The 17,218-nt window shown below is 49.6% G+C and overlaps 1 protein-coding gene across 1 annotated transcript in view; it reads right to left on the bottom strand.

The window, feature by feature from the left end:
• LOC140399258 (procollagen galactosyltransferase 1-like) overlaps positions 1–17,218 on the bottom strand; it is a 96,799-nt gene that overhangs the window by 20,660 nt on the left and 58,921 nt on the right. Inside the window, exons 9-11 of the mRNA XM_072488702.1 lie at positions 17,002–17,134; positions 13,922–14,049; positions 2,001–2,204 (exon numbers count right to left, since the gene is read on the bottom strand). Of these exons, the coding sequence (XP_072344803.1) occupies positions 2,001–2,204; positions 13,922–14,049; positions 17,002–17,134 (465 nt within the window). The remainder of the gene's footprint in view (positions 1–2,000; positions 2,205–13,921; positions 14,050–17,001; positions 17,135–17,218) is intronic.

The following is a 17,218-nucleotide window of genomic DNA, read 5'->3' on the forward strand; positions in this document are numbered from 1 at the left end:
GACGTCAGTTTTCCAGTTTGATGCATGCTGGCAACATGTGACTCTGGTTCAGTCAAATACCTTTTGTTCTACATACCTCTCTGGCCCTCTGCTCTGTTACTTAACAAACCACAGATTATGGACATTGGAGTAAACTGGAGGGAGACCATTGCAATCCTTGTGACCAATCCCAAAGTTCAGTAAAATACCATCTGTGGGATTCTCTATCGGCGGGAACCCCCGCCTCAGTGACAGCGCACCCACGCCCATGGGATTCCCAACAGCATGGGGGGTGGCCACAATCATCAATATCATTTTTCAGTTCTGCAATATCACTCACTCCACCAACACTAAAACCTTCATCCAGATCTCGGTCAATTCCAGACTTGGCCTGGCCAATGTTCTGGTCCTCTAGAATTGCAGCCCACACGTATTCCAACTGCTACACTGTGCTTCCAAACACTTCACCCTGTTTCACAAATCATTCAATGGCCTTGACGCACATCACCGTCACTGCCAAATCTTTCCACCCGCCCCCAACAATCCACCCATTGCCCCATCTCTCCTTCTACTCCATCAACGACAGGGCTTTCGACCATCACATTCATTCTCTTTGGAACTCGCTCCAGGTGTCTAGCTCTTAACCCACACTTGCCACCTCATTTAATTCGGACCTCCCTGGCCATATTCCTCTGGATACCTTTTTATGTGTAAGGTGCTGGAAGGGCATTGGCTGTTGTGCTGGTGATGGTCATCGTCACATCACTCGCAGAATTTGGAACATTACTCCAAGTAAGACCAGACTTTGCTTTGTACAAGTTCCCCAAGGCTTATCCATTCCTTCTGGCTATGAAATAGCTTGAACGTAAACTTGTTAATCCAGAGGGACTGAGGGTAACAACCATTGTATGTTGTCTGAAAACATCAAAGGTAACATCATCGAGGAGCAACGCTAGTCTCTGCCTATTCTGAAAGTAGATGCCCCCACTTTATTTAGACTTTAGCAGCTATCCCAAAGTTCAGTATTTGAAGCAAGAGGAAGCTTATTGGGCTGGATTTTGCGGCCGTGCCTGCCGCAAGTTTTTCATGGATGGGACATAATTTTCTCCCCTGTCCCTGCGTATTAACAGTGTTGAAAACAAGACTCCTCACAGCATGATCCAACTTATACTTGCCTGCAGCATCAAAGCAGTAAAAACCCGACAGTCCCTCAACCCACACCCTTTCCTACAAATTTAAGACAAAAAAAGGCCAACACTTTGGCCTGGATGTAGCGGAAATTCCCGCCTCGGCCCGCCCACCTCACGGGAAAGTGTCTACAAAGGCAGGATCCCCATTGTTAGGGGGAAGGGGCGGGGAGTGGGTGCGACCCGGAGTCGAGCCAACCGTCCCGGGAAGAAGTTTGAGGGCAACTACAGAGGCGGAAACAAACAATGCTTCCAATGGAAAGGAGGTGTTGCAGTACTCTAATAGCTATCTGGGATTTCAGTCAATTTGCTTAGGGGGCATGAGCAGGACCATTTGAACTTACCTTTTCAAAGTCCCCCTCATACAGACTAGGGTTCGCCGCCTCTTCTGAATGGCTGGAAACCACGACTCTTTAAAATCCTGGTCCGACTCCAGGAAAATCGCGAGGTGGAGGATATACCTATCTCCACAATGGAGCTGGCCAGTTCTGGACTGCTGGATGCGGGCTTATGACAGGAATCAGCCTGCACCCTTTAAAGACACACCGAAAAATCATACAACCGAGGAATGGAGTCAGGAAGCCCGGAATCTCGACCCACCCGCCATGTTAAAAAGGGCTTCCAAGGCGACCCGACGCAATGAAAATCCAGGCATCGCCTAACCATCGCTGCCCAACCTATGTCGCGTCCCCTTTGCTTTTCAACCCGGGTGGCATTCTACAGGATGGGTCTTGGCCACTCCGCTTGAGTCAGCAATAAACGAGAAGAAAGCAGGCGCTTCAACACCACAACCTCGTCAGACTGCACTTGGAAAACAAATTAAGGTGGACTCACTTTGTGTGCTTATCGTACATGATGGGAAGGAATTCATCCACAGGAAGTATCCTTTTCAATGGCTCAGCGTTGACCAATTTCTTCGCTCCCTGTAGTGAAATGGCGTAGGCCAGAGTCCAGTACGAATACTCTGCAGCCACCAGATTTTGGACATTCTCTACCGCCTCCTCTCGATTGGGATTGACCAGTTTCCGACCAAGGTAGCTGGAAAACGATACAGATTTTATATCTTATCACAGAATTATAGAATCATAGAATTTACAGTGCAGAAGGAGGCCATTCAGCCCATCGAGTCTGCACCGACTCTTGGAAAGAGCACCCTACCCAAGGTCAACACCTCCACCCTATCCCCATAACCCAGTAACCCCACCCAACACTAAGGACAATTTTGGACACTAAGGGCAATTTAGCGTGGCCAATCCACCTAACCTGCACATCTTTGGACTGTGGGAGGAAACCAGAGCACCAGGAGGAACCCCATGTACACACGGGGAGAACGTGCAGACTCCGCACAGATAATGACCCAATCCGGGAATCGAACCTGGGACCCTGGAGCTGTGAAGCAATTGTGCTAACCACCATGCTGCCGTGCTGCCCCACCTGATACTTCTCCCAACTGTGGTGTTGGGTGCTCTGGTGCACAGATGAGCCAACACAGTTGTATGTGGTACAACTCTATTTTATTATAACTCTTATAATACAGTTCGTTCTGGATACTCTGCACGTGCTGTCTCCCTGAGTGTGTTTGGCAATAGATGTGTCCTGGTTCTCCTCTGCAGCTAATACTGACCACCGGGGGTCGTGTCTGTGCTTTTATATCTTTCTGTCATTGGTTGTGGTGTTGTGTGTTCTGATTTGTCTGTTGGTGTGTCTATCATGATGTGTGTGTTTGAATATCATGACATCCCCCCTTTTTACAAAGATATGTGCCTACGTGGTTATAAATATAATTGTGTCGTGAGTGCATCGAAGAGTGTGTGTGTGTGTTATGTACAGCGTGTGTATATGACGTAACTATTTACATGGGGCGATGTCGGGTGCGTCACACTAACAAGGTTGTACCATAACAAAACTTGGATGCGAGAGAAAAAAAAAAAACTTGAACATTGGTCTGGTCAGACGATATCTGGAACAATAAACAACAACAGGTTATAATACAGAAGTGTTTGACTTTTTGAACATATGAACAGCGTTATAAGTCCAGTCTAATGGGTGACCACCTCAAGAATGGGCTGGTCCTCAAGCCGGTTCAGCTGTGGAGATTTGGGGTCACACTGGTTCACCTTGGACTGTTGGAGGTGATGCTGTTGCCGAAGTCTCTACTTTACCATTTGTTGTACTTCGTGCAGTGCTTGGTTTTTTTCATTCGTGCAAATATAACATTCAACATCTTTGTTAGTGGTGCCTTGGCTGTGGTTTGGTTCTGGTGGCGATGGAAGGGGCATGATCCGTGGCATCTCCACGAAGTCATCCTTGGGAACCAGTGGAGGATCCGGCGTGTGCGTACGGTTCAGTTGCGAGCGTGGAAGGCGGCGCAAAGCTCGCTGATTGCGCCTACGCACCAATCCATCCGCCCTGCATGCCAGGAACAAGGTGGAGTCTTTTTCTTTTTATGTTTGTGGTGGACGGCATCTTGTAGCCGATGGGTCGTTGCCATCGAAGTGGCACCATCACTAATATCATGCAAGGCGATGACTGTGCCAGATGTGGAAGTTGGCCGAGACCGTGTACGCTGGTTCCGGCCACCTGCTGTGCCGGAAGGGCGACTCCGCAGAGAAACGTCGAAGCATGTCGCCTTGGAGAGAGAATTGTTGCTCGCATCAACGTCTGGCGATGGCGCGAATTGGTGTGTCCATCTTGGACCGCCGGTGCTGGTTGCCACTGCCGACCCAGTGGGACTGCCACGCGATCCATTCCCTGTCGCCGTGGCATCCGCCGTCACCCTGAGCGTGCCATCACCGAGGCCGCGACACCGCCCGTCCGGAGCAAGGTCTGGCGTGCGCGAATCAGAGTCGGCGCTTGGCTGCTCCCCATCTGGAGTCCGGTCTGCCTTCCGTCGATGCCCCCCGTCCGGAGTCCCAACAGGTTCACTGGAGGCAGCCGAGATTCCCTGAAGCTGCACTTCTGGAGTCGGAACATGCAGGAATGCACCAACCAGTGGAGAGGGTCGAGCCATCGAGGGTGGAAGCGGTGCGCTGCCACCGCAGTCGTCAGTGGTCCCACCGTGATCGTCGAGTGCCTCGGTACGCACTAGGCGAGGTCTGTCACCTTGCACCTTTTGCATGGGAAGTGGGATGCTGTCGTCACTCGTCTCACATCCCGTGGATAGATCCTCATTAGCAGCTTGCTGTTCACTAGGGTTGGGTAAATTGTCAGAGTTTTCATCTGGTGGTGCACACCATGTCGGTGGACTGTCATTGTCTTGCCGTTGTCCTTCATTTGGGCTTTTCTTCTTTGGAATTTTAAATCTCCCCCCAGACATTGCAGAACCTTGTTTATTACCCCCAAATTCTCCCATAGGTATGGTCTCGAATATAGGATCCAATGTTTCTATCGACATTGTACTATTTTCCAAAGAACATTCCGTTTCACTTTTCTTCTCAGGTGCCTCATATGTATCTTTGTCTAATGTACATGCCTTCATGGTCTCTGGGTCTGATTTTGCTGGGACTGGCATGGTCACAGTCTCTCTTTTACTGTTCTCAATTGCCCACATTATACTCCCCATACATAACTGCTTAATCACTGGGGTTAGTGTGGTACAATGGATAATCGGGTCGACCTTATCTGCATCTTCACCATTAGTGGAAAGCACACTTGGTTCACTTGAAACTGCTGTGGGTTTTAAATTCGTTATCTGGCTACTCGATGTCGGTGTCCTCAGGATTCTTGCTCCAATGTTCTGCTCAATAATCAGTGGAGCGTGTATAGGTTCAATGCAATTAATGTTCCCCTCATGGTTTGAAGAGTCATTACTGACTAACTGCTGGTCTCCGAAGTTGGGATTTTGCGGTGTTGTGTTGAAGGGAGACATTTGTCCCTGCTGTAGATATGATTCAGGTTGTGTTATTTCCATTACCTGAGGATCAATGTCTTGTCCATTTTTTTGATCCGTACTAAAACACTGGCAATTCTCAGTCTGCTCCTTGCAAGTTAAACATTCAATTAATTTCGTTAGCAAATCCTCAGCATCCTTCTGTGGCCGTGCAGCATTATTAATCTCTGTTCGGCTATAATGATCCTGAAGGTCAGCGCATAAACCTTTTTTCTTCGGGCTTGGACGAGGCGATTCCTTTGGCTTGTCTTCAGTTGGGCTTGAACAGTCTTCAGCGCTGTGCCCTTCATTGTAGCATGAGAGACCGTCATGTTCATGCTGCTGTGTAGTGGAGCATGGTAGGCTGTTATAGCCTTCTTGCTGTTCACGTGAGCATGGCAGACTTGCATCGTCTGCCGCTGGTTGGTCAGGAGAGGTTGCTAGACCCTCATGGTCTTGTTCCTGCAAGGACTGCGCTCTGGAGTCTTGCGTTCCTTCCATCATGGAGTCCGTCCACGAGCTCTCTGTGGAGGCTTGTGACACTGGAGTCACTTCTTGTTCGTGCAAGGACTGCGCTCTGGAGTCTTGCGTTGCTTCTATCGTGGAGGCTGTCCACGAGCTCTCTGTGGAGGCTTGTGACACTGGAGTCACTTCTGGTTCATGCGAGGACTGCACTCTGGAGTCTTGCATGTCTTCTTTCATAGAGTCGGGAACGTTGAGCGGGACGTGGACCACGCTCTGTGTGGCAGCAGGGCACTCTCCGTGTGCTTGCACCGCTCCCTGTCTGTTAATGTCAGGCTGCAGCATCATCCGGTACTGATAAGTTGGAACGTCATATCTGCTGGATTGAAGATCCTCACATCCGAAAAATGAATCCGCATCTGCGTCGGATTCAATGTGGGGGCCGCCAATGTGCAACACGAAAGGTTCGTCCGAGTCATAGTCATATAGGACCACGGAGCTATCATTGGGCTCGCGAGGTCCGGAAACACTGTAAAGATCGTCATCGAAGTATTCAAGGTCGGAATCATCGGCTTGTGCGTAGGTAACTGCTTGTCGGAGGGTTCTTCGGAGGTCAAATTCATCTCCTGGGTCAATTTGCGGCACTGTGCTGTCATTCCAGGTGAGGGAAGGTTGTTTTACAGCTTTAACAGATTTTTGTTTTTTTGATTTGGGACGTTTCCCTTTTAAATTGGATTTGGGACATTTCCCTTTTAAATTGGTGCAGTCTGGGGCCTCTGACATCCTGACGCTCGGTATGTAGCACGTAGGAAGCGACTGCGCATGCTCAGATCGCTGTTCCTTTACCGATGGCCGTTTTCTTGACTGCGCATGCGCAGCATCTCGTGCATGCGCAAACGAAACTTCCGGTTCTGCGCACTGCTCGCGCAACTGTGCTAGCGTTATACCTTTAGCAAGATGGCCGCCGACCTCGACCCAGCCTTCTCTCAGGCCCGGGATTTTGGCTTCTGGGAATTCGGGCTCCGGGATCCCAGCCACGAGGTGAGTACTGCAGCTTTTCTTACCTTTATGTGCCGATTGGATTGCGTTTTCTTCACAGTACTTGGAGAATTTGTCCAGGACTGCCTGGTAATCGTACCTTTGCTGCCTCCTGAAGAACCTGAACCTTCTGAATATTTCTCTTGCCCTTGCACCGGCGATGGTGAGGAGAAATTCAATTTTTTCGCTATCATCCAGGTCTTGGAGTTCAGCTGCCACCAGGAACAATTCGAACATTTGCCGGAATCGCCGCCAGTTTTCGCGGAGATCGCCGTAGCACTGGAGCGCCTGCGGAACCGGGAGCTCGTACATCATGCCTGGGCACTGCTGGTTGTCTGTGTACACTGAGGTATGCCGGCAGGTATCGATCCACTCCTGTACCATGTGGTGTTGGGTGCTCTGGTGCACAGATGAGCCAACACAGTTGTATGTGGTACAACTCTATTTTATTATAACTCTTATAATACAGTTCGTTCTGGATACTCTGCACGTGCTGTCTCCCTGAGTGTGTTTGGCAATAGATGTGTCCTGGTTCTCCTCTGCAGCTAATACTGACCACCGGGGGTCGTGTCTGTGCTTTTATATCTTTCTGTCATTGGTTGTGGTGTTGTGTGTTCTGATTTGTCTGTTGGTGTGTCTATCATGATGTGTGTGTTTGAATATCATGACACCAACTTGATCCTTATCCCTGTTTAAATATCCTTTTTTAAGGCAACCCCCCTCCCCCATTCTGAGGTTTGAGTTAGAGGTGGTCCCAAGAACACAGAGTAAGGGAGAGCTGTACCCCCCCCCCCCCCCCCCCCCACCACCCTCCTGCCTCCCTCAGCCACCAACACTGTGCTAAGGTAGGAAATTTCATCCAGTTCCAGTTGGTTGCTGGGTGAATCATGCTTGACCTTAATGTTCCCAGGCTGTTCATAGAAGCAGAGGATACAACAGCACAGAAGAAGGTCATTTATGCCTGCGCTGGCTCTTTCGAATAGCGAATGAGTTTGATCCACTCCTGCTCTTTTCCCCCATATCCCTGCATTTTCCATTCTTTCAATAATTCATGCAACTCCCTTTTGAGTCAGATATCCCAGATATTGCCACAAATATGAAGCTCTGTGCTACAAAATGCTTATTCGTGCTCCATCTGGTCCTTCTGTCAATCCCCTTAAATCTGTACCCACTGGTTTTGACCCTCCAGCCACTGGGAGCAGTAACTCTTTGTGCACTATCTAAACCCATTGCGATCTGAAAAACCTCCATCAAATCTCCTATTAGCCTTGTCCGTTCCAAAGCGGACAACTCCCGCTTCTCCACAGAACCATAATAACCTCGGGTGGTAAAGTGGCTAGCACTGCTGCGTCATGGCGTCGAGGACCCGGGTTCGATCCCGGCCTCGGGTCACTGTCTGTGTGGAGTTTGCACATTCATAGAATTTACAGTGCAGAAGGAGGCCATTCGGCCCATCGAGTCTGCACCGGCTCTTGGAAAGAGCACCCTACCCAAGCCCACACTTCCGCTCTATCCCCATAACCCAGTTACCCCACCCAACACTAAGGGCAGTTTTGGACACTAAGGGCAATTCAGCATGGCCAATCCACCTAACCTGCACATCTTTGGACTGTGGGTGGAAACCGGAGCACCCGGAGGAAACCCACGCAGACATGGGGAGAACGTGTAGGCTCCGCACAGACAGTGACCCAAGCCGGGAATCGAGCCTGGGACCCTGGAGCTGTGAAGTAACTGTGCTAACCACTATGCCACTGTGCTGCCCATGTCTGCGTGGGTCTCACCCCCACAACCCAAAAAGATGTGCAGGGTAGTTGGATTGGCCACGCTAAATTGCCCCTCAATTGGAAAAAAAAATTGGGTACTCTAAATTTATTTTTAAAAGGTGACCATATAATGTTGTATAATTTTGATAATGTTTTTTGCTTCTGCTTTGTTTTTATGAATGCCTGAATATAATATATTTTTAAAAAATAACCATAATAACCTCATCCCCGGAACCATTCCAGTAAATCTCTTCTGTACATTCAGCTAAGCCTACATGTCCTTCCTAAAGTGTCGTGCCCAGAACTGGACACAATGTCCCAACTGTGGCCAAATTGGGATTGTAACGACCTAGCCTTTATACTGTATGGGCTGAGATTTATACTGGCTCCCTGAGTCACAGGGTCAGAGACAGGGAACGGAATGGGAGTGGGGTGGGGTGGGAGTGGGGAGTGCGGCTGGTAACATAGCGGCGAGCCGCATTGCAATGGTTCTGTTGGAGCTGGTGGGAAAATTGACTGCAGTTGCTTTAATGCTGGCCTTTTGAGCATCGCCGATATTCATCACTTCACCGTTGGTGGCCATACTTCCATCGCTAGAACACCCTCTATACCTCGACTCCTTCAACACATACCTCAAAACCAATCTTGTCGGCCCCAATCCTGCCATATGTGGATCAGTGTTAAATACTGTTTGATAAAGTGTCTTGGGAAATTTCACAGCGCTAAGTGCTATATGAATGCAAATTGGTGACTCCCATTCACCTTCCTGTAATTTCTGTTGAAAAACGCCAGGGCATTTAAAAAATATATAATTTTGACGGGATGTGGGCTTCGCTGACTAGACCAGCAATTATTTTCCATCCTAGTTGGTGGTGAGCTGCCTTCTTGAACCGCTGTAGTCCATGTGGTGTAGGTACACCCACAGTGCTGTTAGGGAGGGTGTCCAGGATTTTGCCCCAGCGACAGTGAAGGAATGGCGATATATTTCCAAGTCAGGGTGGTGAGTGACTTGGAGGGGAACCTCCAGCTGGTGGTGTTCCCATAGATACATACATAGAAGATAGGAGCAGGAGGAGGCCTGGTGGCCCTTCGAGCCTGCTCTGCCATTCATCACGATCATGGCTGATCATCCAACTCAATACCCTAATCCTGCTTTCTCCCCGTAGTCTTTGATCCCATTCTCCCCAAGTGCTATATCCAGCCGCCTCTTGAATATATTCAAAGTTTTAGCATCAACTACTTCCTGTGGTAATGAATTCCACAGGTTCACCACTCTTTGTGTGAAGAAGTGTCTCCTTATCTCTGTCCGAAATGGTTTACCCTGAATCCTCAGGCTGTGACCCCTGGTTCTGGACACACCTATCATTGGTAACATCTTCCCTGCATCTACCCTGTCTAGTCCTGTTAGAATTTTATAATTTTCTATGAGATCCTCCCTCATTCCTCTGAACTCCAGCAAGAACAATCCCAGCGAGAACAATCCCAACCTAGTCAATCTCTCCTCATATGACAGTCCCGCCATCCCTGGAATCAGTCTGGTAAACCTTCGCTGAACTCCCTCGAGAGCAAGAACATCCTTCCTCAGAGAAGGAGACCAAAACTGCACACAATACTCCAAGTGTGGCCTCACCAAGACCCTGTACAATTGCAGCAACACATCCCTGCTTCTATACTCGAAACCTCTCGCACTGAAGGCCAACAGACCATTAGCCTTCTTTACCGCCTGCTGCACCTGCATGCTTACCTTCAGCGACATAAGGACACCCAGGTCCCGCTACACACACCCCTCTCCCAATTTACAACCATTCAGGTAGTAATCTGCCTTCCTGTTTTTGCTTCCAAAATGAATAACCTCACACTTATCCAAATTATACTGCATCTGCCATTGGTTTGCCCACTCGCCCAACCTGTCCAGATCTTGCTGTAGGATCCCTGTATTCTCGTCACAATTCACGCTCCTACCTAATTTGGTATCATCTGCAAACTTTGAGATGTTACATTTTGTTCCCTCATCCAAATTATTAATATATATTGTGAATAGCTGGGGTCCCAGCACCGATCCCTGTGGTGCCCCACTGTTTAATGCCTGCCAATTTGAAAAGGACCCATTAATCCCTACTCTTTGTTTCCTCTCTGCCAACCAGTTTTCTATCCACCTCAATACATTTCCCCCAATCCCATGCACTTTAATTTTGCACAATAATCTCTTATGTGGGACTTTGTCAAACTCCTTCTGAAAGTCCAAATATACCACATCGACTGGCTCCCCCTTGTCGACTGTACTGGTTACCTCTTCAAAGAATTCCAACAGATTTGTCAAGCATGATTTTCCCTTCATAAATCCATGCTGATCCTGCCACTGCTTTCTAGATGTTCCGCTATAAAGTCCTTGATAATGGATTCAAGCATTTTCCCCACTACCGATGTTAGGCTTACTGATCTATAATTCCCTGCTTTCTCTCTACCTCCCTTTTTGAATATCGGAGTGACGTGAGCTACCCTCCAATCTGCAGGGACAATTCCAAAGTCTATAGAATCCCGGAAGATGACCACCAATGCATCCACTATTTCCAGAGCCACCTCCTTAAGCACTCTGGGATGCAGATTCTCAGGCCCTGGGGATTTATCCGCCTTAAATCCCATCAGTTTTCCCAACACCATTTCTCTACTAATGCTGATCTCCCTCAATTCTTCCCTCTCACTAAACCTTTTATTCTCCAACATTTCTGGGATCTGGGGCAAAATTCTCTGGTATTGGCGCGATGTCCGCCGACTGGCGCCCAAAACGGCGCAAATCAGTCGGGCATCACGCCGCCCCAAAGGTGCGGAATGCTCCGAATCTTGGGGGGCCGAGGCCCAACCTTAAGGGGCTAGGCCCGCGCCGGACTAATTTCCGCCCCGCCAGCTGGCGGAAAAGGCCTTTGGTGCCCCGCCAGCTGGCGCGGAAATGACATCTCCGGGCGGTGCATGCGCGGGAGCGTTAGCGGCCGCTGACGGCATTCCCGCGCATGCGCATTGGAGGGAGTTTCTTCCCGCCTCCGCCATGGTGGAGACAGTGGCGAAGGCGGAAAGAAAAGAGTGCCCCCACGGCACAGGCCCGCCCGCGGATCGGTGGGCCCCGATCGCGGGCCAGGCCACCAGGGGGGCACCCCCCAGGGCCAGATCGCACCGCGCCCCCCCCAGGACCCCGGAGCCCGCCCGCGCCGCCTTGTCCCGCCGGTAAGGTAGGTGGTTTCATCTACGCCGGCGGGACAGGCATTTTAGCAGCGGGTCTTCGGCCCATCCGGGCCGGAGAATCGCGGGTGGGGGCTCGCCAACCGGCGCGGCGCGATTCCCGCCCCCGCCGAATATCCGGTGCCGGAGAATTCGGCAACCGGCGGGGGTGGAATTCACGCCAGCCCCCGGCGATTCTCCGACCCGGCGGGGGGTCGGAGAATCTCGCCCCTGATTTGTGTCTCATTTGTGAAGACAGAACCAAAGTATGTATTTAATTGCTCAGCCATTTCTTTGTCCCTTGTTATGCATTCCCCTGTTTCTGTCTGCAGTGGGCCTACATTTCTCTTTACCAATCTCTTTCTCTTCACATATCTGTCGAAACTCTTAGTGTCAGTCTTTATGTTCCCTGCAAGCTTCCTTTTATACTGTACTTTCCCCTTCTTAATCAATCCCTTCATCCTTCTTTGCTGAATTTGCTACTCGTGTCATTATAAATGGGAGTGGTTGTGGGTAGGAAGGTGCTGCCTAAGGAACCTTGGTGAGTTACTGCAGTGCATCTTGTAGATGGTACATACGGCTGCCACTGTTTGACGGCGGTGGAGGGAGTGAATGTTTCTGGAAGGGGTGCCAATCAAGAGGGCTGCCTTGTCCTGGATGGTGTCGAGCGTCTTGAGTGTTGTCGGAGCTGCACTCATCCATGCGAGTGGGGAGTATTCCATCACACTCCTGATTTGTGCCTGGACAGGCTTTGGGGAGTCAGGAGGTGATTTATTCGCCACAGGATTCCCAGCCTCTGACCTGCGCTTGCAGCCACAGTATTTATATGGCTAGTCAAATTAAATTCTAGTCAATGGTAACCCCCAGGATGTTGATTGTAGTGGATTCAGCGATAGTATTGCCATTGAATGTCATGGGGAGATGGTTAGATTCGCTCCTGTTGGAAATGGTCATTGCCTGGCACTTGTGTAGCATGAGTGTTACTTGCTACTTGCCAGCTCAAGACTGGATATTGTCCAGGTCTGGTTGCATTTGCACGTGGACTGCTTCAGTGTCTGAGGAGTAGCATCAGGTGAGGACTGGATGGGAGTTGCCAAGCATCATTGCTATCGCTTACAGTCTGTATGAACTGAGGGTCAGCTAGCTCAGTTGGCTGGACAGCTGGTCCTTGATGCAGGGCATCGCCAACAGCCTGGGTTCAACTCCCGTACCAGCTGAGATCATCCATAGTGGCCCCACCTTCTCACTCTTGTTTCTCGCCTGAGGTGTGGTGACCCTCAGGTTAAACCACCACCAATCAGCTCTCTCTCAAAAGGGGAGAGCAGCCTACAGTCCTCTGGGACTATGGCGACTTAAATTTTGTTTCACATGAACTGGGATAGACAGAGCGTGCCACAGGGGTTTAGCAGAGAACATACAGTGCAGAAGGAGGCCGATCGAGTCTGCACCGACCCTCTTAAGACGTCACTTCCACCCTATCCCCGTAACCCAATAACCCCTCCTCACTCCTAACCGAAGCACCCGGAGGAAACCCACGCAGACACGGGGAGAGCGTGCAGACTCCGCACAGACAGTGACCCAAGCTGGGAATCGAACCTGGGACCCTGGCGCTGTGAAGCAACTGTGCTAACCACTGTGCTACCGTGACGCCCTCGTGTGAGAGGTGGAAAACCAGATAATACTCCTGGACAATCAAGACATGGAATCAGTTGATGAGTGTGAGAGGTGTGGGCGGGGGCCAGCGAATCACGCGCACATGTTTTGGTGTTGCGAAAAATTGGGAAGATTCTGGGCGGGAGTGTTTGCGGTCTTAGCCAGGATAGCGGAGGAGGAGGTGGACCCGGACCCTTTGGTGGCGATAATTGCGGTCTCCGAGAAGCCGTAGCTCGTGGAGAGGAGGAAGGCCGATGTCTTGGCCTTCGCCTCTCTGATTGCACGGCGGCGAATTTTACTGGAGTGGCGGTCGGCATCGCCACCGGGGGTAGCGGCTTGTTGGGCGGCCTGTACGACTTCCTGCGATTAGACAAGATAAAGTATGAGTTAAGGGGCTCTTCAGGGGGGCTTGAGGAAAGGTGGGGGAGTTTGTGACCGTGTTTGAGGGGCTGCTCGTCACGGGGGAGAGGGGGATGAAAAGGGGGAAAAATCTGTGCAGACTTTATAGTTGATTGTTGGGAAGTAGGTTTCCTGGGGTGTTTATTTGCTGTAACCTGTTTTGATACATGTTTGTAATAAAATACATTTTAAAAAAAAAAATACTCCTGGACAATCAAGGGGGGAAAACTTCTCTCCAACTACCCCCCCCCGGGCCACCTTGTAAGATTGAAGCTATTCCAGGGATATCACATTGGTGCTGATTTAAGTCACCCAATTAAGTCCCTCAAACGATTGTTTCAGCTTTAATATTTACTTACATAAGGTCCCACGTCAAACCGACATCCTCGACTTCTGCCAGCAGTCTCACCAACTTCCTCTTAAAATAGGCCTCAAACCTCACATCATCTTCAAACACCACGACCTTATTCAGCTTTCGATCCACAACCTGCGACCACATTCAAATAGCATTATCCCAATCGGCGGGGGGGGGGCTTGGAGTGCAGACTCGCCAGAATGGTACCGGGTCTTAAGAGGGTTAAATCAGGAGGACAGGGCTTCACAAACCTGACCCGCAGTCTGTTTCGCTCAGAAGGCTGAAGGAGGTGCTGATTGAGATGCCTAAAATGACAGGGCGGAACTATCTCTACTAGTGCGGGAAATCAAGGACAGAGTTAACGATCGTAAAACTGGAGCTAAGCCAGTCAGGAGAGAAAACAGGAATCATTTTCCACGCAGGGCATTAGCAGAAATCGAGGATTCTCTTCTTCGCAAAGCTGTGGTCAGGCAATTGGAACTTTCAAGACAGAGATAGATGAGTTTTTGTTAGATAAGGGTGTCAAATGATATGGAGCAAAGGCAGGAAATTAAACATGGACCAGCCATGATCTAATTCAATGGCAGGATAGGCTTGAGGGGTCTGTTAATTAATTAGTGACCAGAAGAACTTCATTTGGCAGTACTGGGGCTACAATTTACAGCAGTGTTCCTGGACTTGGAATGGGAAAAACGTGCCAAGGTTCACTCTCCTAACCTTCAACCAGTGACCCTTGCTGGAAAGTGTGTGATATGCCTGAACATCGGCCGAAGCCAAGATCTGGTTCAAGACATGATTAGTTTTGGCGCAGAGCACAGATTCAAATCAAAAGCAGGCCAAAAATAAGCACTAGCAAAAGTTTCACAATACACGAATGGGAACGAGGTCCCTGGCATTGTGACTCATTCTCACTGCCTGGGCCCAGCAGAGACTGAGGATTGAAGGTGATCAATGCAGCTCAGCGTCACTTTGTACAGTCCATTCGGCATCAGAGCCAATGCCAGAACCTATTAACATGGAACCTGAAGAAGCTGATGCAAGTCGATGGGCAGCACGGTGGTTAGCACTGCTGCCTCACAGTGGCAGGGACCCTGGTTCGATTCCAACCTTAGGCAACTGTCCGTGCGGAGTTTGCACGTTTCCCCCCCCCGTGTCTGCGTAGATTTCCTCCTGGTTTCCGCCCACCATCCAAAGATGCGCAGGTCAGGTGGCTTGGCTGTGTTAAATTTCCCCTTAGTGTCCAAAGATTAGGTGGGGTTACGGGGATTGGGTGGGGCCGTGGACTGAGGTGGGGGTCCTCTATCAGAGGGTCGGTGCAGCATCGAAGGGCCGAATGGCCTCCTTCTGCACTGTTGGGATTCTATGATTCTACAATTAAAAGTAGAGGCTCCTCTGATGGGCTCGGTGGTATTTTAGCACTGTATAAAGTAACATGACACACAAAACAAGAGGAGACCAAGTTTCAAAATCTGGCCTGTGCTAAATTGGCCAATCTCAACCTGTATGGTTGGTGGTGCAGCCATTGCAATAAGGTTCAACACCTCAAATCTTCCAAAAGGAAGGTGTAGATTCCACACAGAATGACCACAAGGAAACGATAAGATAGGGTGCAAAAACTATGTTGATTAACATATATAAACTAGACTATTCCACCCCCCCCCCCCCCAAAGGGTTCTCCCACCCAGCCCTTCACTTAGTTCAGGGTTTTAATACTGCACAGGCTCCCCTTGTTAAGGGGAAGCTCTGCCCCGTTACAAATGTGAGGTAATGCATTTTGGAAGGTCTAATGCAGGTAGGGAATATACAGTGAATGGTAGAACCGTCAAGAGTATTGACAGTCAGAGAGATCTAGGTGTACAGGTCCACAGGTCACTGAAAGGGGCAGCACAGGTGGAGAAGGTAGTCAAGAAGGCATACGGCATGCTTGCCTTCATTGGCCGGGGCATTGAGTATAAAAATTGGCAAGTCATGTTGGAGCTGTATAGAACCTTAGTTAGGCCACACTTGGAGGATAGTGTTCAATTCTGGTTGCCACACTACCAGAAGGATGTGGAGGCTTTAGAAAGGGTGCAGAAGAGATTTACCAGGATGTTGCCTGGTATGGAGGGCATTAGCTATGAGGAGAAGTTGAATAAACTTGATTTGTTCTCACTGGAACGAAGGATGTTGAGGGGCGATCCGATAGAGGTCTACAAAATTATGAGGGGCATAGACAGGGTGGATAGTCAGAGACTTTCTCCCAGGGTAGAGGGGTCAATTACTAGGGGGCATACGTTTAAGGTGCGAGGGGCAAGGTTTAGAGTAGATGTACGAGGCAAGTTTTTTACGCAGAGGGTAGTGGGTGCCTGGAACTCGCTGCCGGAGGAGGTGGTGGAAGCAGGGACGATAGTGGCGTTTAAGGGACTTCTTGACAAATACATGAATAGGATGGGAATAGAGGGATACGGACCCAGGAAGTGTATAAGATTGTAGTTTAGTCGGGCAGCATGGTCGGCGCGGGGTTGGAGGGCCGAAGGGCCTGTTCCTGTGCTGTACTTTTCTTTGTTCTTTGTTACCGGGGAAGTTGGTGCCCAGCAGAGGTCGCGGGGAATCGGATGGTCCACACCCCTGACCTCCTTGAGGGTTGTAACGAAGAGTGCTGCCCCTGGCTGCTATCCGACGCTGCAAACTCGCAGTGTTGGCCTGCGAGACCCGTCATCGCCCTTCCCAGACGCACAAATGAAGAACAGTTATTTTGCGGAGTTATCTGATGGACGGCAGCTCCCACACAACTGTCTCGAGCATGAGTCAGGAGAGGAGAAACCCATATAAGGTCAAACCTCCACTCATTTCAATGTCTGCCAACCTCCATTAAATTTAATTGGTGGGACAAATGGGAAATGCAAATAGACATGTCCAGAACATGCCAGGGAAAATACATCATTTATCACATGATTATAATTAAGTTGACTCTTCTATGGACATGTTTCTATGGACACGGCACTTTGGATCACAGGGTTTCAGACTCAAAAACCCAGAACAAAAGCGCAGCAAAACAAAAAAAAAAATTACAACATAGAAAGTCAACATGCCAACTTTACATACCTCTTTCCAGATGGAATGGTGGCTGAGAAAACATCCAACTTCTCCCTTGGTGAGAATTCTGCCGGAGAATGGGTCGTAATATCCAGGCAACATGTTAATTCCCATGGCTTTTATGGCGGTGCTATTCAGAGCACTGAGGAGAGAGAATTAGCAACGTCAGCAAGCCGCCATTCGGCCCTCAAATTTAAAAATGCACACAGCCCGCAGACAGCAAGTG

The sequence above is a fragment of the Scyliorhinus torazame genome, chromosome 22 (assembly GCF_047496885.1).
Source record: "Scyliorhinus torazame isolate Kashiwa2021f chromosome 22, sScyTor2.1, whole genome shotgun sequence".
Lineage (NCBI taxonomy): Eukaryota > Metazoa > Chordata > Chondrichthyes > Carcharhiniformes > Scyliorhinidae > Scyliorhinus > Scyliorhinus torazame.